The following is a 22,388-nucleotide window of genomic DNA, read 5'->3' on the forward strand; positions in this document are numbered from 1 at the left end:
TGCCCTAGAGGCAATGATAAATAAGTTGTTATTATAATTCATGTATCAAGATAATAGTTTATTATCCATGCTATAATTGTATTGAATGAAGACTTAGATACACGTGTGGGTACATAGACAAAACACTGTCCCTAGCAAGCCTCTAGTTGGCTAGCCAGTTGATCAAGGATAGTCAGGGTCTTCTGACTATGTACAAGGTGTTGTTTCTTGATAACTGGATCACATCATTAGGTGAATCATGTGATGGACTAGACCCAAACTAATAGACGTAGCATGTTGATCGTGTCATTTTGTTGCTACTGTTTTCTACATGTCAAGTATTTATTCCTATGACCATGAGATCATATAACTCACTGACACCGGAGGAATGCTTTGTGTGTATCAAACGTCACAACGTAACTGGGTGACTATAAAGATGCTCTACAGGTATCTCCGAAGGTGTCCGTTGAGTTAGTATGGATCAAGACTGGGATTTGTCACTCCGTGTGACGGAGAGGTATCTCGGGGCCCACTCGGTAATACAACATCACACACAAGCCTTGCAAGCAATGTGACTTATTGTAAGTCACGGGATCTTGTATTACGGAACGAGAAAAGAGACTTGTCGGTAAACGAGATTGAAATAGGTATGCGGATACGGACGATCGAATCTCGGGCAAGTAACATACCGAAGGACAAAGGGAATGACATACGGGATTATATGAATCCTTGGCACTGAGGTTCAAACGATAAGATCTTCGTAGGATATGTAGGATCCAATATGGGCATCCAGGTCCCGCTATTGGATATTGACCGAGGAATCCCTCGGGTCATGTCTACATAGTTCTCGAACCCGCAGGGTCTGCACACTTAAGGTTCGGCATTGTTTTATGCGTATTTGAGTTATATGGTTGGTTACCGAATGTTGTTCGGGGTCTCGGATGAGATCACGGACGTTACGAGGGTTTCCGGAATGGTCCGGAGACGAAGATTGATATATAGGATGACCTCATTTGATTACCGGAAAGTTTTCGGCATTACCGGGAATGTACCGGGAGTGACGAATGGGTTCCAGATGTTCACCGGGGGGGCAGCCCACCCCGGGGAAGCCCATAGGCCTTAGGGGTGCCGCACCAGCCCTTAGTGGGCTGGTGGGCAAGCCCAAGAAGGCCCCTGTGCAGGATAAAATAAAATCAAAGAGAAAAGAAAAGAAAAAAGGGGAAGTGGGGAAATAGAGAAGGACTCCACCTTCCAATCCTAGTTGGACTAGGATTGGAGGAGGACTCCTCCTCCCCCCTTTGTCCGAACCCCTTGGGGCTCCTTGAGCCTCAAGGCAAGGTCCATCCCCTCCCTCCTATATATACTGAGGTATTAGGGCTGATTTGAGACAACTTTGCCATGGCAGCCCGACCACATACCTCCATGGTTTTTCCTCTAGATCGCGTTTCTGCGGAGCTCGGGCGGAGCCCTGTTGAGATTAGATCACCACCAACCTCCAGAGCGTCGTCACGTTGCCGGAGAACTCATCTACCTCTCCGTCTCTCTTGCTGGATCAAGAAGGCCGAGATCATCGTCGAGTTGTACGTGTGCTGAACGCGGAGGTGCCGTCCGTTCGGCACTAGATCGGAGCGGATCGTGGGACAGATTGCGGGACGGTTCATGGGACGGTTCGCAGGGCGGATCGAGGGATGTGAGGACGTTCCACTACATCAACCGCGTTTATTAACGCTTCTGCTGTGCGATCTACAAGGGTACGTAGATCGGAAATCCCCTCACATAGATGGACATCACCATGATAGGTCTTCGTGCGCGTAGGAAATTTTTTGTTTCTCATGCGATGTTCCCCAACAGTGGTATCAGAGCTAGGTTCATGCGTAGATGTCATCTCGAGTAGAACACAAAAGTTTTTGTGGGCGATGATGTGCGATTTGCTGCCCTCCTTAGTCTTTTCTTGATTCCGCGGTATTGTTGGATCGAAGCGGCTCAGACCGACATTACTCATACGCTTACGAGAGACTGGTTTCATTGCTACGAGCAACCCCGTTGCTCAAAGATGACTGGCGAGTGTCGGTTTCTCCAACTTTAGTTGAATCGGATTTGACCGAGGAGGTCCTTGGAAGAGGTTAAATAGCAATTCATACATCTCCGTTGTGGTGTTTGCGTAAGTAAGATGTGATTCTACTAGATACCCATGGTCACCACGTAAAACATGCAACAACTATTCGAGGACGTCTAACTTGTTTTTGCAGGGTATGCTTGTGATGTGATATGGCCGACGATGTGATGTGATATATTGGATGTATGAGATGATCATGTTGTAATAGTTAATATCGACTTGCACGTCGATGGTACGACAACCGACAGGAGCCATAAGGTTGTCTTTAAACTAATGTTTGTGCTTGCAGATGCGTTTACTATATTGCTAGGATGTAGCTTTAGTAGTAATAGCATGAGTAGCAAGACAACCCCGATGGCGACACATCGATGGAGATCATGGTGTGGCGTCGGTGACAAGAAGATCGTGCCGGTGCTTTGGTGATGGAGATCAAGAAGCACGTGATGATGGCCATATCATGTCACTTATGAATTGCATGTGATGTTAATCCTTTTATGCACCTTATTTTTCTTAGAACGACGGTAGCATTATGAGGTGATCTCTCACTAAAATTTCAAGACGAAATTGTGTTCTCCCCGACTGTGCACCGTTGCTACAGTTCGTCGTTTTGAGACACCACGTGATGATCGGGTGTGATAGACTCAACGTTCACATACAATGGGTGCAAAACAGTTGCACACGCGGAACACTCGGGTTAAGCTTGACGAGCCTAGCATGTGCAGACATGGCCTCAGAACTCATGAGACCGAAAGGTCGATCATGAATCATATAGTTGATATGATTAGCATAGGGATGCTTACCACTGAAACTATCCTCAACTCACGTGATGATCGGACTTGAGCTAGTGGAATTGGATCACGAACCACTCAAATGACTAGAGATATGTACTTTTTGAGTGGGAGTTTAGCAAGTAACTTGATTAAGTTAAACTCTAATTATCTTGAACATAGTCTAAGTCCACTTTGAATATATTTGTGTTGTAGATCAATGGCTCATGCGACAGTCACCCTGAATTTTAATACGTTCCTAGAGAAAGCTAAGTTGAAAGATGATGGAAGCAACTTTGTAGACTGGGCTCGTAATCTTAAGTTGCTCCTGCAAGCTGGGAAGAAGGATTATGTCCTTAATGCTGCGCTAGGACATGAACCACCCGCTACGGCTGACTAAGATGTTAAGAACGCTTGGTTAACACGTAAGGAGGACTACTCAGTAGTTCAATGTGCAGTCTTGTATGGCTTAGAGCCGGGACTTCAACGTCGCTTTGAGCGTCGTGGAGCATATGAGATGTTCCAGGAGTTGAAGTTTATCTTTCAGAAGAACGCCCGGATCGAGAGGTATGAGACCTCCGATAAATTCTATGCTTGCAAGATGGAGGAGAATTCGTCTGTCAGTGAACATGTGCTCAAAATGTCTGGGTACTCAAACCGTCTAGCTGAGCTGGGGATGAACTCCCGCAAGAGGCTATCACTGACAGAATTCTTCAATCACTGCCACCAAGCTATAAGGGCTTCGTGTCGAACTATAACATGCAAGGGATGAACAAGTCACCCGGCGAGTTATTCGCGATGCTGAAAGTCGCAGAGTCAGAACTCCGTAAAGAGCATCAAGTGTTGATGGTGAATAAGACCACTATTTTCAAGAGAAACGACAAAGGAAAGAAGGCTAATTCAAAGAAGAGTGGCAAGCCTGTTGCCAATCCGACGAAGAAACCCAAAGTTGGACCTAAGCCTGAAACGGAGTGCTATTATTGCAAGGGTATGGGTCACTGGAAGCGCAATTGCCCAAAGTATCTAGCTGATAAGAAGGCGACCAAAGAAAAATCAGGTATATGTTATTGATGTGTACTTAACCAGCTCTCGTAGCAGTGCCTGGGTATTCGATACCGGTTCTGTTGTTCATATTTGCAACTCGAAACAGGAACTGCGGAATAAGCGAAGGCTGGCAAAGGATGAAGTGATGATGCGCGTGGGAAATGGTTCCAAGGTTGATGCAATCGCCGTCGGCACAGTTTCACTTCAGTTACCATCAGGATTAGTTATGAACTTAAATAATTGTTATTTAGTGCCTGCGTTAAGCATGAACATTATATCTGGATCTTGTTTATTGCGAGACGGTTACTCGTTTAAGTCAGAGAATATGGTTGTTCTATTTCTATGAGTAATATCTTTTATGGTCATGCACCCAATGTGAAAGGATTGTTCATACTGAATCTTGATAGTGAAAATACACATATACATAACATTCAGACCAAAAGAGTTAGAGTTAACAATAATAGCGCCATGTTTTTATGGCACTGCCGCTTAGGTCATATTGGTGTAAAGCGCATGAAGAAACTCCATACCGATGGACTTTTGGAGTCACTTGACTTTGATTCACTTGACACGTGCGAACCATGCCTCATGGGCAAGATGACTAAAACTCCGTTCTCCGGAACAATGGAGCGTGCAAGTGACTTGTTGGAAATCATACATACCGATGTGTGTGGTCCGATGACTGTGGAGGCACGCGGCGGATATCGTTATTTTCTCACCTTCACTGACGTTTTAAGTAGATATGGTTATGTCTACTTGATGAAGCACAAGTCTGAAACATTTGAAAAGTTCAAGAAATTTTAGAGTGAAGTTGAAAATCATCGTAACAAGAAGATCAAGTTCCTACGGTCTGATCGTGGGGGTGAATATCTGAGTTTCGAGTTTGGTGCTCACTTAAGACAAGGTGGAATTGTTTCACAGTTGACACCGTCTGGAATACCACATCGTAATGGTGTGTCCGAACATCGTAATCGTACTTTATTAGAGATGGTGCGATCTATGATGTCTCTTACCGATTTGTCGTTATCATTTTGGGGTTATGCATTAGAAACAGCTGCATTCACTTTAAATAGGGCACCACCAAAATCCGTTGAGACGACACCATACGAACTGTGGTATGGCAAAAGACCAAAGTTGTCGTTTCTTAAAGTTTGGGGATGTGATGCTTATGTCAAAAAGCTTCAGCCTGAAAAGCTGGAACCCAAAGTGAAAAAGTGTGTCTTCATAGGTTACCCGAAAGAGACAGTTGGTTATACCTTCTATCTCAAATCTGAGGGCAAAGTGTTTGTTGCTAAGAACGGAGCTTTTCCCGAGAAGGAGTTTCTCTCGAGAGAATTGAGTTGGAGGAAGATAGAACTTGATGAGGTTGTCGAACCTCTCATCGCTCTGGATGGTGGCGTAGGGCAAGGGGAAACCCCTGTCGTTGCGACGCCGGTTGAGGAGGAAGTTAATGATGATGATCATGAAACTCCGGATCAAGTTTCTATCGGACCTCACAGGTCAACGAGATCGCGTACTGCTCCACAGTGGTACGGTAATCCCGTCTTATCAATTATGTTGTTAGACAACAATGAGCCTGCGAATTATGAAGAAGCAATGGTGGGCCCGGATTCCAACAAATGGCTGGAGGCCATGAAGTCCGAGATAGGATCTATGTATGAAAACAAAGTGTGGACTTTGGAAGTATTACTTGAAGGCCGCAAGGCTATTCAGAACAAATGGATCTTTAAGAAGACGACGGATGCTGACCGTAATGTGACCGTTTATAAAGCTCGACTTGTGGCAAAGGGTTTTTCACAAGTTCAAGGAATTGACTACAATGAGACTTTCTCACCCGTAGCGATGCTTAAGTCCGTCCGAATCATGTTAGCAATAGATGCATTTTTTGATTATGAAATCTGGCTTATGGATGTCAAAACGGCGTTCCTTAACGGTTTCCTTAAGGAAGAGTTGTATATAATGCAACCCAAAGGTTCTGTCGATCCTAAAAATGCTAACAAAGTGTGCAAGCTCCAGCGATCCATTTATGGACTGGTGCAAGCATCTCGGAGTTGGAATAAACGCTTTGATGAGGTGATCAAAGCATTTGGGTATATACAAGTGGTTGGAGAATCTTGTATTTACAAGAAAGTGAGTGGGAGCTTTGTGGCATTTCTAATATTATATATGGATGACATATTGCTGATTGGAAACAACGTGGAGTTTTTGGAGAGCATAAAGGATTACTTGAATAAAAGTTTCTCTATTAAGGACCTAGGAGAAGTTGCTTACATTCTAGGCATTAAGATCTATAGGGATAGATCGAAACGCCTGATAGGACTTTCACAAAGCACATACCTTGATAAAGTTTTGAAGAGGTTCAAAATGGAACAGTCCAAGAAGGGGTTCTTGCCAGTTTTACAAGGTACGAGATTGAGTAAGACTCAGTTCCCAACAACTGATAAAGATAGAGAGCATATGAGCACCGTCCCCTATGCTTCAGCCATAGGTTCTATCATGTATGCAATGTTGTGCACTAGACCGGACGTTAGCCTGGCCATAAGTATGGCAGGCAGGTTCCAGAGTAATCCAGGAGTGGATCACTGGACCGGGGTCAAGAATATCCTGAAGTGACTTAAAAGGACTAAGGAGATGTTTCTCGTGTATGGAGGTGACGAAGAGCTTGCCGTAAAAGGTTACGTCGATGCAAGCTTTGACACAGATCCGGACGACTCTAAGTCGCAGACCGGATACGTATTTATTCTTAATGGGGGTGTGGTAAGCTGGTGTAGTTCCAAGCAAAACGTCGTAGCTGATTCTACATGTGAAGCGGAGTACATGGCTGCCTCGGAGGCGGGTAAGGAGGGTGTCTGGATGAAGCAGTTCATGACGGATCTTGGAGTGGTGCCGAGCGCACTGAATCCAATAACCCTGTTTTGTGACAACACGGGTGCCTTTGCCTTAGCAAAGGAACCACGGTTTCACAAGAAGACCAGACACATCAAACGACGCTTCAACCTCATTCACGACTACGTCGAGGAGGAGGACGTGAATATATGAAAAGTGCACACGGATCTGAATGTGGCAGACCCGCTGACTAAACCTCTTCCACGGGCAAAGCATGATCAACACCAGAACTGTATGGGTGTTAGATTTATTACAATGTAATTCGCATGGCGATGTGAGGACTAGATTATTGACTCTAGTGCAAGTGGGAGACTGTTGGAATTATGCCCTAGAGGCAATCATAAATAAGTTGTTATTATAATTCCTGTATCAAGATAGTCGTTTATTATCCATTCTATAATTGTATTGAATGAAGACTTAGATACATGTGTGGGTACATAGACAAAACACTGTCCCTAGCAAGCCTCTAGTTGGCTAGCCAGTTGATCAAGGATAGTCAGGGTCTTCTGACTATGTACAAGGTGTTGTTGCTTGATAACTGGATCACATCATTAGGTGAATCATGTGATGGACTAGACCCAAACTAATAGACGTAGCATGTTGATCGTGTCATTTTTTGCTACTGTTTTCTGCGTGTCAAGTATATATTCCTATGACCATGAGATCATATAACTCACTAACACCGGAGGAATGCTTTGTGTGTATCAAACGTCGCAACATATCTGGGTGACTATAAAGATGCTCTACAGGTATCTCTGAAGGTGTCCCTTGCGTTAGTATGGATCAAGACTGGGATTTGTCACTCCGTGTGACGGAGAGGTATCTCGGGGCCCACTCGGTAATACAACATCACACACAAGCCTTGCAAGCAATGTGACTTATTGTAAGTCACGGGATCTTGTATTACGGAACGAGAAAAGAGACTTGCCGGTAAACGAGATTGAAATAGGTATGCGGATACGGACGATCGAATCTCGGGCAAGTAACATACCGAAGGACAAAGGGAATGACATACGGGATTATATGAATCCTTGGCACCGAGGTTCAAACGATAAGATCTTCGTAGGATATGTAGGATCCAATATGGGCATCCAGGTCCCGCTATTGGATATTGACCGAGGAATCCCTCGGGTCATGTCTACATAGTTCTCGAACCCGCAGGGTCTGCACACTTAAGGTTCGGCGTTGTTTTATGCGTATTTGAGTTATATGGTTGGTTACCGAATGTTGTTCGGAGTCCCGGATGAGATCATGGACGTCACGAGGGTATCCGGAATGGTCCGGAGACGAAGATTGATATATAGGATGACCTCATTTGATTACCGGAAAGTTTTCGGCATTACCGGGAATGTAGTGGGAGTGACGAATGGGTTCCGGATGTTCACCGGGGGGGGCAGCCCACCCCGGGGAAGCCCATAGGCCTTAGGGGTGCCGCACCAGCCCTTAGTGGGCTGGTGGGAAAGCCCAAGAAGGCCCCTGCGCAGGATAAAATAAAATCAAAGAGAAAAGTAAAAAAAAAGGGGAAGTGGGGAAATAGAGAAGGACTCCACCTTCCAATCCTAGTTGGACTAGGATTGGAGGAGGACTCCTCCTCCCCCCTTTGGCCGAACCCCTTGGGGCTCCTTGAGCCTCAAGGCAAGGCCCCTCCCCTCCCTCCTATATATACTGAGGTATTAGGGCTGATTTCAGACAACTTTGCCACGGCAGCCCGACCACATACCTTCACGGTTTTTCCTCTAGATCGCGTTTCTGCGGAGCTCGGGCGGAGCCCTGCTGAGATTAGATCACCACCAACCTCCGGAGCGCCGTCACGCTACCGGAGAACTCATCTACCTCTCCGTCTCTCTTGCTGGATCAAGAAGGTCGATATCATCGTCGAGCTATACGTGTGTTGAACGCGGAGGTGCCGTCCGTTCGGCACTAGATCGAAGCGGATCGTGGGACGGATCGCGGGACGGTTCGCAGGGCGGATCGAGGGACGTGAGGACGTTCCACTACATCAACCGCATTTATTAACGCTTCTGATGTGCCATCTTCAAGGGTACGTAGATCAGAAATCCCCTCTCGTAGATGGGCATCACCATGATAGGTCTTCGTGCGCGTAGGAAATTTTTTGTTTCCCATGCGACGTTCCCCAACATAAACTCCGTGTTGATGGACTTTTGAAATCAATCGATTTTGAATCACTTGAGACATGCGAACCATGCATCAAGGGCAAGATGACTAAGACCCCGTTTTCCAGTTCAATGGAGTGGGCAAGTGACTTGTTGGATATAATACATACTCGTGTATGCATTCCAATGAGTATTGAAGCACGCGGTGGATGTCGTTATTTTCTTACCTTCGTTAATGATTTGAGTGCATACAATATACTTACTTGGTGAATCACAAGTCTGAATTTTTTGAATAGTTCAAGCAATTTCAGTGTGAAGTTGAAGATCATCATGACAAGAGGATAAAATGTCTACGTTGTGATCGTGTAGGTGAAGAATCTAATTTACGAGTTTGGTACGCATTTGAGACAATGTGTAAATTTCTTCACAACTCACGCCACCTAAAACACCATAGTGTAAATTTATGAATCTAATTTACGAGTTTGGTCCGAACATCGTAACCGTACTATATTGGATATGGTGCGTTCTATGATGTCTCTTACCGATTTACCACAGTCATTTTAGGGTTATGCATTGGAAACAACTGCATTCTCTTTAAATATGGCACCATCTAAATCCATTGAGATGACACCGTATGAATTATGGTTTGGCTAGAAACCTAAGTTGTCGCTTCTTAGAGTTTGGGGATGCGACACTTATGCCTAATAATCTCGAAGCCAATGCACAAAAGTGCATCTTCATAAGATATCCTAAAGAAAAATTTGGGTATACCTTTTATCTCAGATCCGAAGGCAAAATCTTTGTTGCCAAGAATGAATCCTTTCTAGAGAAGGAGTTTCTCTTGAAAGAAGTGAGTGGGAGGAATGTAGAACTTGATGAGGTTATCGAACTATCGCTTCAATTAGAGAGTAGTGCAACACAGAAAGATGTTCCTATGATGCATGCACCAATTGAACATGAACCTAATGATAATGATCATGAAACTTTAGATCAAGTCACTAACGAACCTCGTAGGCCGACAAGGAAATGTACTACCCCTGAGTGGTAAGGTAATCCTGTCTAGAAAGTCATGCTGTTGGACAACAGTGAGTATGGAAACTATGAGGAAGCGATCGGTGGGACCGGATCCCGACAAATGGCTAGAGGCTACAAAATCCGAGATAGGATCCATGTATGAATACCAAGTATGCACTTTGGTAGACTTGCCCGATGACTGGCACGCCATTAAGTACAAAGGATCTTTAAGAAGAATACATACATTGATGGTAATGTCACCATCTATAAAGCTCGACTTCTCGCAAAAGGTTTCCGACAAGTTCAAGGACTTGACTACGGTGAGACTTTCTCACCCGTAGAGATGCTAAAGTATGTTGGGATTATGGTAGCAATTACTGCATTTTTCAATTAGGAAATATGCCACATGGATGCCAAAACAGTGTTTCCTTAACAGTTTCCTTGAATAAAGGTTGTATGCGACACAACAGAAAGATTTTATCGATCCTAAGGATGCTAAAAGGTATGCAAGCTCCATCGATCCATCTATGGACTGGTGCAAGCATCTCTAAGTTGGACTAAACGCTTTGATGAGGTGATCAAAGTTGTGTGGTTTATACAAGTTTATGAAGAATCTTGTATTTACAAGAAAGTGAGTGGGAGCTCTATAATATTTCTGATAGTATATGTGGGACACATTGTGGATTAGAAATGATGTAGAATTTATGGGAAGCATAAAATGGTTATTTGAAAGGAATCTTTCAATGGAAAATCTGGGTAAAGTTGCTTACATATTGGGCATCAAGATTTGTAGAGATAGATCAAGATGCGTGATAAAACTTTCATACAAAACATACCTTGGCAAGATTTTGAAGGAGTTCAAAATGGACCAGTCAAACAAGGAGTACTTTCTTGTATTGTAAGGTGTGAAAATGAGTAAGACTCAAAGCTCGACCACGACAAAAGAAAGAGAAAGGATGAAGGTCGTCCCCTGCGTCTCAACCATAGGTTGTATAATGTATACCATGTTGTGTACCATACCTGATGTGTGCCTTGCCATGAGTCTGGCAAGGGGTTACAAGAGTGATACATGAGCGCATCACTAGAGAAAGGTCAAAATTATCCTTAGATACCCAAAGAAGACTAAGGAAATGTTTCCCTGTTATGGAGGTGATAAACAGTCCACCGTAAAGGGTTACGTCGATGCGATCATTTGAAATAGCTCCAAGTGGAGAATGGTAGGAGCTTCTAAACACATGTTGACTAAACATAGAGATTTGTAAAATACACACATATGTGAATGTCGCAGACCCATGGACTAAAACATCTCTCACAAACAAAACATGACCAAACCCCAGAACTCATTGGGTGTTGATCGCATGGCGATATGAACTAGATTATTGACTCTAGTGCAAGTAGGATATTGTCGGAAATACGCCCTAGAGTCCAAAATAAATTGGTTATTATTATATTTCCCTTTTCATGATAAACGCTTATTATCCATGCCAAAATTGTATTGATCAAAGACTTAGGTACATGTGCGGATGCATAAACAACATTGTGCGCCTAGTGAGCCTCTACTAGACTAGTTCATTGACCAAAGATGGTTAATGTTTCCTAACAATAGACATGACGAGACCCAACCTTAAGCTTAGCATATGATCATTTCACCTAGTTTTGCTACATCTTTCATCAAGTATTTGTTCCTTAGACCATGAGATCGTGCAACTCCCGGATATCGTAGGAATACTTTGTGTGATATCAAACATCACTTCGTAACTGGATGATCATAAATGTGCTCTACAGGTATTTTTAAAAGTGTTTGTCAGAATTCCGCTGCCGCCACCACCACCACACCATCGTGTTGGTTCGGATCTCATCTACCTATTCTCCCTCTCTTGCTAGATCAAGAAGGAGGTGTCGCCCGTGCGGTGTTTGGATCAGACTCGACCGCGACACGAGTATAACTACGCCAGTCACGATCTTTAGATTGGTAACGATTTCGGTCTACAAGGGTATGTGGACACCTCTCCCTCTCGTTGCTAGTATCTTCATAGAATAGATCGTAGGTGTTTCGTAGGAAATATTTTGTTTCTCATGCAACGTTCCTCGACAAAAAGAAACGCGACACTGCATGAGACGACATATCCCATGGGATGCGACAATGTCTCATGTTAAGCTAGATGAACTTCCACCTCACCGAACGCTTCGGAGTCGAGCGAGCGTATGGACCGACCCATTATGTGGGGCGCGAGTGTCGTTTTTGTTTCTGTTTTTATTTGTTTTATTTCCTTTTATACTTTTGTTTACTCTTCCAAATATTCTAAAGATATATATTACCAAAATATACTATAAATAATGTTTTGAAAATGTCAATCCTGCATTTGAAAATATTAAATATATATAGGAAAAATGTTGATCATTTACTAAAATAATTATAAGTTTTTTATATAATATATATATATAATATGTGTGTGTATAAAATCAAGTATTGAAAAAATATTAAACAAGTATATAAAAATGGTAATTAATCATTTAAAAAATGTTAAATGTGTATAAAAATATTGACCATATATTACAAATGATAAACAATTATTTTTTCAGAAATACTGATAAATAATTTGAATAATGGTAAATTTGTATAGAAAATGTTGACCATGTATTTAAAAAATAATGATTTTTTTATCATGTATAAAAAATGTTAATGAAGCATTTAAAATGTTAAACAATTTTTTTTTAAATGTTAGATGTGTATAGACAAAAATGTTGATCATGTGTTAAGAACATGTAAATATTTTACCTGAAAAGTATTAATCAAGAATTTAAAAATGTTTAGAAGTCTATATAGAAAAAAATATTGACTATGTATAAAAAATGTGTTAATCTTGTATTTCAAAAATGTTAATAAATATTTTAAAAAATGTTTTAGAAGAAATCTTGATATGTATAAAAAATGCTAAATTGGTGTTGAAAAAATGCTAAACATGTATTACAAAAATGTTTTTGACATATACTGAAGATGAAAAAAAAAAGTTGGAGAAGAAAAAATAAATCAAACAGAAATGAAGAAAACCCTGTCAAAAAGCGAAAAGAAAAAAGACATAAAAACCGATGGAAAAACGGTTTCATTTGCCTCAACTAAACAACACGCCTAGTACTTATCCATCGAAGACATTGGCACAGTGGGGATCGACCCCTGCTTGTCGCATTTTCAATCTGTTTTGCATTTAAGTCCGTGTTTGAATTCTCGTTTTTCTCCTGAATACATTTGTAAAATATATACAGATCTTCGGTGGTTGTTTTGGTTTCTGGCTGTAAATAGTTCTTGACCTGTAAATTACACCCAGAGAGTAAATACACCTGTATTAAATTACAACCAAACCAAACGCGGCTTAACTGTGCGCAACAAATAGGCCGGCTTAACTACTGTACACCCTTCAGCAATAGTTCCTACGGTGTTGCTTAATGCGAGAAATAGTCGGCGCATAGCCCATGTCAACTTCTGTACCAGAAGAACTAACCCACCCACTTGAGCACAGCAAGGCCCAAAGTCCAGTACTCCAGTCAGGTTGTTAGAGAGAACAAAAGACAAAAATCTTCGGATACGCCTCCGTCAGTCCCTCTCGCAGCCACGAACACAAGGCTCGCCGCGAAGTGCAAGATTGCAGCTACCACTGCTCGCCGCCAGCAGCGGGTTGGGGTTTAGCTAGGGTTCTGCATCCCCCGCACCGCTAGCGAAGGCCATGGAAGGGGAGGAGGAGATAGGCCTCGTCCTCGCCCGCGCCTCCGACCTCCGCTCCAGGATCTCCGCCTGCGCTGCCGCCGCACGCCCCCCGCCGCGGTTGGGCGCCGGGGAGGAGGACGACGGCCGAGAGGAGGACGGAGAGGAGGTGGAGGTGGGGAGCCTGGTAGGCATCAACGACGCGCTCGAGTCGCTCGAGCGGCAGCTCGCCTCCCTGCAGGTCCGGTTCGTATTCCTGGTTGGTCATTCGATAAAGATGGGGTTTTTATTGTTCCTCTGGTAGCCTGCTGTTGTGTCTGTAGTTATTGTTTAGTGCCACGAGCTGGAGGTTATATGATCATATGGTGGGTTTGGGGTTCAATTACTGCATTTTTGTCCCATGTCTTACTGTATTTTCGTGAGGAACCAAATCTAGGCTTGCTTAGCATGATGTTACAGACAGAGGAAAAGATTAATAGCTCTGCTTAGTTGTTAGTTGGCTGGTGGCTGCATCCAATTCCAGCCTCAGTTGGTATTGGACTAGGTAGAGTAAGAAAGGGTAGTATAAGATGGATTCTGTGGTTCCGTCAGCAACAGGATTGCTTGTTAACTAATTGTGGGTAAGGTACAGGTTCTATTAAAACACGTTTTGCGACAGAAAATATGTAAAGATTGCGCAGACATACTTTAGAGTGTGGATTCACTCATTTTACTCTGTATGTAGTCCGTAGTGAAATATCTAGAAAGACTTATATTTAGGAACCGAGGGAGTATGTTACACTGCATGGTTTATACACAGAGAAAATTTCACTCTGCTTACTGTAGCTTATGGCAAGTATCAGTGGCCAGCACAAGCTCGCATTCTTTTCCTTTGTTTGTTTTGGAAAAGCTGGTGTTCCATCATATGGATTTGCCTATGCGTTTCTGAATATGAACTGATAAGAACTGTATGGAATTTGCCTATGCACAAGAAGGAAGGTCATTTTGCTAACACAATCATCAACTGAGATGAAAATTTCTGCTTCGTGGTCACTAAACTGTAAAATGTTCCTGAGCTTCTGACCTTATTGTACAAAATGCTTACTTTAAGATAACGACATAAACACATTTAAGCACAATAACCCAAAGGGTATCAAAAGTGTGAAGTAGTTACATTACTACTGCTATATGTGAGCCAATTGGATGCCGCTTGCCTCAACAAATTAGTACTCGCTCAGATCCATATTAATTGTTGCTGATTTAGTACAACTTTGTACTAAATCAGCGACAATTAATATGGATTGGAGGGAGTATTTTCTTTTCGATACCAGTAACTTTACCAGGCATATGGTGTTCTTAGCTTGATACCATTTTGTGCACAAAGCTTACATGCATCTGTTTTGGAAATAAGTAGCTTACCATCTTAGTGCCATTGCCAGGACCTTCAACACCAACAAAGATATGAGCGAGAAACCATCCTGGGCCAGATTGATCGGAGTCGAACATCTCTCCTTAGCAAGCTGAAAGAATACAAGGGAGAGGACTGTGAGGCGATCCATGAGGCTGCTGCTTTTGCTGGTGAAAAAATTGAAAATGACGATGGTCTCATCCTACCTCCTTACTCGGGCCATATCACCAATTCATTTGTGCTCGATGATCTCTATCCTGCAAACTACGTGTCCAAGTCCAAGTGTTTGCACAACGGGCTGCTTTCTAATGGAATGACTGAAGATGGTATAAGGAAGAACGTGTTGCAAAACAGAATTCCTAGCACGTCGAGCCGTAATTCGTCAGGAGGGATCAGATCTTTGATCGGATGGATGGCTAAAACAGCGGTCATGATTGTGGGCGCCGTATCAATCATGAAGGCTGCTGGCTATGAGCCCACAACAGGGAGGAGTGGCATAAAACTGCACATCTCAGGTCTGTTTGCTAAAGAGGCGACCAGTGCAAAAGAACAGGTTCCTACTCTGCAGTGCCCTCCTGGGAAGGTGCTGATGCTTGGAGGAGATGGCCGGGCGCACTGCTTTGTGAAGGAAAGAATCGAGATCCCCTTTGGCAGCAGCCTTGACGCCCCAAATGCAAGCTACGGCTTAGGTTGAATCCGGAACCGGATCGTGTGAATATTAGGTTCTGTTAGCTGCTCCTCTGGGTGTTGTGTAGGAACTGCGGCCACCTAGTTCTTTCATGTATAATGCTCTCTGTTTGGATATCTATTTGCTTGTTTAGCCCTGAACGTTGCCGTTCGAATTCGTTGAGCCCTATGATGTATCATGCCGCTCTTAAATCACTCCTCGTTCATTGTCGTCAATGTGGACTCCTTGAGTGAAATGTTATCGAATTGATAGCAATGTATCAATGATTCCGTTCATATGCCGGCGGACACACAACCTGTTGGGGCCTAGGTTTTTTGCTCTGTCCATGTTCTCCCAATTATAGAGCACGGTCTGTTGCAGCCGGGTCGTGTGGATATTAGGCTCTGTTACCTGAAGGCTTATGTTTGTGATTGATAAGGGAGAGGGGCTGGCATGCAGGCTTGCTGTGCAGCAGGAATCTGAAGCCAGCGCATGTATGCGGGGATGGATGTTTCAATGGAAGCGAACAGGCTCCAGTGCTCTACACTCTAGTGTGAAAAACGCTCTTATATTTTATAGGGAATCGTTTCCCACCCGCGCGCCAGCCGAACCGACGCGCGCGGGCCCTTGCAACATTTTTCCCATTCTTGCGCTTTTTCGGTCAATGGATGCAACATTTTTCCCATTCTTGCGCTTTTTCGGTCAATGGATGCAACATTTTTCGTCTAAATATGTTGCAACCTGCGTCATTTTTGCTGCAAGCGTTTTTTACTATATTTTTGTCTTAGTAAAAAAGTTGCATATACGTTTGGTTGCAACTCTATTTCGTCGGATTTTTTGTTACAATCGATGTTTTTTACTTTTTGCTACAACCGTGTTAATTTTTGCTACAACCGGCATCATGTTTTGCTGCAACCGTCCACTAAAAAGTTGCATACACGTCACGTAAATTTTTGTTACAACCGGCGTTTGACTTTTGGTACCACGTACCATCAGCTTCGTTTTTTTGCTACGATCATGTAGATTTTTTTTTTGCTATAAATTTTGTTTTTTGTTGCAACCGTTGAAGAATTGCTGCATGGCATTGAAATTTTGCTGCATAGGAAGAAAAAAGTTGCATGCGGATCCAACGGTGCGGACAACGCGGGGTTGGTGGATCCTGCGGCCTGCGCGCGGCCGGTCGAAAATCTGGGCCGGCGTGCCGGCGCAGATCATCCCCCCTATTTTATATTATGGGACGGAGGAATTGCCGCGTTGCTGGTGCGTGTTTTGGCTTCCTGCCATGCCTCTGAATTATGAACGTATTCATGTTTCACTGCACCGCTCTACTTCAGAAAATTCAGCTCCGCTCTAGAAAACATAAACCAAACAGGGTAGCTTCACGATATACAGCTTCATAAAAAAACTAGAATCTAGGGTCCAACTTTTTGTTTTTTATGAAGCTCTCTAGAAGGTGCTTCATAATATTGTACTCCCTCCGTCTCAAAATAACTGTCTCAAGCTTAATACAACTTTATATTAAAGCTAGTACAAAGTTGAGACACTTATTTTGGGACGGAGGGAGTAGAAGCTGGAGTTGGAGCGAAATTACTCACCACTGTCACCCGTAAGTAGATACCCCTTCGTTTCTTCCCTCTCATCCAATCAAATAGATCTTTTTCATTAAATTTTTCTTTCGTGAAGCTGGAGCTGGATAAAAGCCAAACATTCTCTTTAAAAAAGCTACAACTTTCATATAAAACCGTTCTAAAATAAATTTAATAAAACGAATCTGTTTTTGATGAAGCAGACCGGTCCGTCTTGTAATCTCGAGTTCCACTTGGAGTTGCCTATTTGCCGTTGAGATTACTAAATTCAGCTAAAAAGGTGCAGTCTACAAGGAGGGGTACTGCTAGTAGTAGTACGTGGGGAAGAAATGAATGTGAGTAGCTGGTGCAGAGTCTGTTCGCCGCAGCCTAGCTTGCGCGATCGGCACGGGCTAGCAAACCGGTCAACACAGCGATTTCGTTTATTTTTTGTCTGTTTAGATCGGCCGTCCGTCCGGTCGTTCGTCCTGTTTTAGATATGTGTCGACAGCGTGTCCAACGTGTCGATCCATATGTTGTCGGCTGGCCGTCATATTTTACATGATTTTTATAGTTTGAATCGAAAATAGCATAGTATTACAAGACGAATAAAAATAAAAATGTCTCACATAGTTCGTACATAGTTTTGCTATCGAAAAAAAGAGATAAATCTATTGGTTGCCAACACTAGCCCACATATGCTCAACCAAATCATTTTACAGTTGTACGTGAGTTTCCCAATCACGTTGTCTTGATGAAATTGGGTGAACTGTTCAAACGCTGCCGCTCCTTCATGCTCAGGCACAACATTCTCACCTTGAAACTGAAACTCTTGATCGTACAATAGTTCCGGGCGCTCGTCTTCTACGATCATATTATGCATGATCATACAAGCAGTCATCACATCCTATAGTTTTTGCGTGCTCCACGTATTAGCAGGATATCGAACGATGCTCCAACGAGATTGCAAAACAGCAAATGCACGCTAGACATCCTTCCTAGCACTCTCTTGCTCTTCGGTAAATCTTTTCATCTTCACTCTGACAGGGTCGGGTATTGTCTTGACAATAGTGGTCCACTGAGGATAGATACCGTCACCCAGGTAGTATCCTTTGTCGTAGTTGGCTGTTGACAGTAAAGTTCACCGCTGGGCAGTTGCCTTGGGCAAGCGTAGCAAACACCAGCGAGCGCTGAAGCACGTTGATATCATTGTGTGATCCGGTCATGCCAAAGAAAGAGTGCCAGATCCGGAGATCTTCAGACGCCATGGCCTCCAGTATGACAGTGCAAGCCCTGACATGGCCCTTATACTGCCCTTGCCAAGCAGAAGGGCAGTTCTTCCACTCCCAGTGCATGCACTCTATGCTACCAAGCATCCCTGGGAAGCCCCTACTGGCATTCATCGCCAACAAACTGGTTGTATCTACAGCAGTCGGCTCTCTCAAGTACTCAGGGCCAAACACGGCAATAACAGCCTTGCAGAACTTATACATGGACTCTAGGCAAGTAGACTCGCTCATACGGACGTACTCGTCAATGAGATCACCGGGCACTCCGTATGCAAACATTCGGATGACGGCAGTGCATTTCTAATAATAGGAAAAACCTATCTTACCAACGGCATCCGCTTTGCACTCGAAATAGTCATCATAGCCGACCACTCCCTCTCTAATACGGTTGAAAACATGTCTACTCATACGAAAACGACGGCGGAATTGTTGATGTTTGAACAACGGTTTTGTTGTATCAAAATAGTCCATCCAAAGAAGAAAATGCCAGCTCTCTCGGGTGCGATTCAACGTCGGAAGGTGGCCCGGAATGGAGCCACGGAACAACAGCCGCTGACTGTTGAGGTGGTGATGGACCAACACGGCAGCCAACATCTCCTCCTCGTCATCAGACGACGAGTCGTCGGAGTCGAAAAGGAAACTGTGAAAAAAGACTCGTCGATGGTGTCCATTTTTCTGTACCTTGGCAAATTGTCGAACAACTTGCGGGCGTCGACGAAGAAGACGTCCGACGAAGGGAGTCGCAGCCCGCACGGACCAGCTAGCTGCCCTGCCGGCGTCCGACGAGTGGGCCGCGCCGGTGAGGACCTGGTCGGGCGGCGAGGCGGCTTCTTGGTCGGGGGCGTGGGGGTGGGAAGTAGTCGGCTCCCTGGCGGCAAGACGGCGGCGGACGTGGGAGTGGGCGGATGTGGGGCGGCGTTGCTGAGAGTGGGCAGCTGGCAGAGTCATCGACAAAAATGGACGACGGCGTCGGCGACGAAGGAGGCGGGCGAGGGTTGTTGTTGAATGGAGAGAGGTCAATGTGCCACTGACCAGCGGGCCCGGGGAGAGAAGAGGGCGAGCGTGCGCGCGTCCGTCGTGTGTCCACGCCCACGCAAATCTGGCTCAAAAATTGGCCGGGAATGGATCGTCCGCGGACGAAAAACGGACGCGCGTCCGTTTAAGTCGATGTGTTGGACCGCCTTTTATGTCCGCGGCGACTCAAACGGACGGTGACGGATGAAATGGGCCGCTCCATTGAAATTGCTCTCGGCTGCCCACGTTGACCTCCGAGAGTTCCAAACACTTTACTCCTCTATTTGTCAACTAGTAGTAGTAGCTTTCTTAATACGGCAGTACGTGTACGTCCACAGGTAGAGCAGTACGTAGTACGTAACAGCGACCTGCGAGTCCACGCGACCCGTCGTGTGAATCTTCTCCATTATCCTACCAATCACTCGTGCCGTCGTGCGCGCGCGTTCACAAGTGTGAGCACGATAAAGAAAGGTTTGTCTAGGCACAGTAGCACGTAGCGTCGCTTTCTGCAGCTGCATGCATGCAAGCTGCCGTGACGGCGAGAGCAGAGTAGAGCACACGGTTTAGTTTCTGATATGCTCCACGCTGGCTCCATCGCCATCCAGGGCAGGGCGTTTCCCTCTTTTGCCAAACAAAAAAGCACGCCTTAGGTCCTGTTTGGAACCACCTAAATTATTTAATCCAGTTTTTATAATTTATTATGTCTTCAAACAAGACAACTTATGATGTAGATTATAAAACTAGATGACTAGATTATTAAAAACTCATAATCTACTCTATACCAGCTAAAATCAGATTATGGATTGCTAATGACCCATTACCCTTATAAAGTTGGAGATAATTACATTCCTACCACCGCTACCCTTCTCTTTTTTCAAAAAAACAAACGAAGGACAGACAGGTCATTATGCAATGTAAAACCTGGATTACAGTTTATATAATCTGGCATCCAAACATGTTCACCTAGATTATTTTTATAAACCAGATTATATAATCTATCTTCATAATCCAGATTATCATAATCTATTATGGTTCCAAACAGGGCCTTACAGGGAGTAGTTGTCTACATGGAGGAGCCTACTATGGCACTGTTTGGAACCATCCAGATTATATAATTTGATTTTTATAATCTATTATGTTTTCAAACAGGACAGTTTATATTATAGATTTTAAAAACTAGATGACCAGATTAATAAAAAAACTCATAATCTACTCTACCCCAGCTAAAATCAGATTATGGATTACTAATGATCTATTACCCTTATAAACTTTGAGATAATTACCTACTGCCACCGTCAATGTCCTATTTTTATAAACAGGGCAGACATGTCATTGTACAATGTAAAACCTGAATTACAGTTTATATAATCTGGCCTCCAAACATGTTCATCTGGATTATTTTTATAAACCAGATTATATAACCTATCTTTATAATCTATTATGGTTCCAAACAGGGCCTATATACCCGAAACAAGAGAAAGATGAATACCATGGGTACCGACGGTACGTAGACGTAGCTAGCTGCCGTGACACAGGCTGATCGTGGTAGATCGATTTTGCCTGCAGATGCTTCGCGGTTACGTGCACCAAACGACGCTCGGGCGGCCAACATGAAAACACAGAGAGCAACGCAGCTAAGCTAGCACATCTCCACGAGGGAAGAGAGGGACCGTGAGACACGGCATAAGATGTTCAGACCTGAGAGAGAGAGAGACACACACACGAGAAGCAGCACGCGGGTCCTCTACTCAAACCCTGTTCTGCATGCCGTGTGCAACCGAGCTGTGGTTCCGCTTCTTCTTCGATCGCTACTTCCGGCCGTGTCCGCAACTTTACAGTAGCGGCGTCCAGCGCTGCAGGTACTTCCAACACATTGCGACGTTCTGCAACCTCCGGACGCTGCTACTTCTTTCACCCAAAGAATCTTCTGGCATCACCTACGAGTAGCGTTTAATATTTTGGATCGTTGCAGACAGTATTTCTTCCGTTTTTATATACTCCGTGTATTAGATTTTTCTAAAAACGGGGCAGAAGATTTGCCTCATCAATTGATTAAGAGGGGAAAGAGTTTGACAGTTTATAACCCACATTACACGTGGCATGGCAACTACTTCCAAACAAGAATTTCCCCTAGCCTCTTAGCTCTTGCCAATACCCATAGTCTAGCCTCGTCGATCATGTTTTTAAGAAGGATTGGTGACGGCGCGCTCCTGTGACGAAAGATGTTTGTGTTTCTCTCGTTCCAGATTGTTCATGAAACCAACATTGTGAGAGAGGCCATTGCCTTTTTATTGGGGACACCGACGCCGGACCTTTTCGCCCACCACTCCTTTATGGAGGGTTCCAAGTGCCAAGCAAAAGGGTCCATATGGTCAAGGCCCAGTTTGTCAATGACTAGCTTCCGAAGTCTTTTGGTGAGGCGGCACTTGAAAAATAGGTAAGCCCCTTTTTCTTGCTTCGTCCCACAAAGAGGGCAAAAACCAGAATTCTGCCACTCGCGCTTCTCCAATCAATCCGCCAGATTCGGTCCTGAGTGGCTAGCCAAGCAAATAACTTGACCTTTGGCGGTGCCCACGCCTTCCGCACCAATTGCTCCATGGAAGAATAAACCATGCCTAAGAATTACGCCTTGTAAGTTCAAGAGGCCGAATATAGCCCATCCGTCGCGTGCTTACAAATGATATCACCCTCAATATGCTCGTCAAGACGGACGTCATGCAGAAGCATCCAAAGAGTAAAGAATTCCCTTATGTGGTCCGCGGAAACCACCGTGTCGGGTCATATTTTTAGTATCCAAGCATTGTCATGAATAGCCTCCCGCACCATCCAAATTTTCCTCGAGGATG

The 22,388-nt window shown here is 44.1% G+C and overlaps 1 protein-coding gene across 1 annotated transcript; it reads left to right on the forward strand.

The window, feature by feature from the left end:
- Window positions 1-13,483: 13,483 nt before the first annotated feature.
- Window positions 13,484-15,910, forward strand: LOC123426309 (plastid division protein PDV2). The gene is made up of 2 exons (XM_045110120.1): window positions 13,484-13,861; window positions 15,039-15,910. Exons 1-2 carry the CDS (start codon window positions 13,643-13,645, stop codon window positions 15,699-15,701), a joined length of 882 nt encoding a protein of 293 aa, XP_044966055.1. The 5' UTR covers window positions 13,484-13,642; the 3' UTR covers window positions 15,702-15,910.
- Window positions 15,911-22,388: the final 6,478 nt, after the last annotated feature.

The sequence above is a fragment of the Hordeum vulgare genome, chromosome 2H, assembly GCF_904849725.1.
Source record: "Hordeum vulgare subsp. vulgare chromosome 2H, MorexV3_pseudomolecules_assembly, whole genome shotgun sequence".
In the NCBI taxonomy this organism is placed as follows: domain Eukaryota; kingdom Viridiplantae; phylum Streptophyta; class Magnoliopsida; order Poales; family Poaceae; genus Hordeum; species Hordeum vulgare.

Excerpts from the sequence above, each read along its gene's own strand:
- LOC123426309 (XM_045110120.1), top strand. The coding sequence starts at position 13,643 with ATGGAAGGGGAGGAGGAGATAGGCCTCGTCCTCGCCCGCGCCTCCGAC. Across the intron at positions 13,862-15,038 it reads GGCAGCTCGCCTCCCTGCAG|GACCTTCAACACCAACAAAG; the intron begins GTCCGGTTCGTA and ends TGCCATTGCCAG.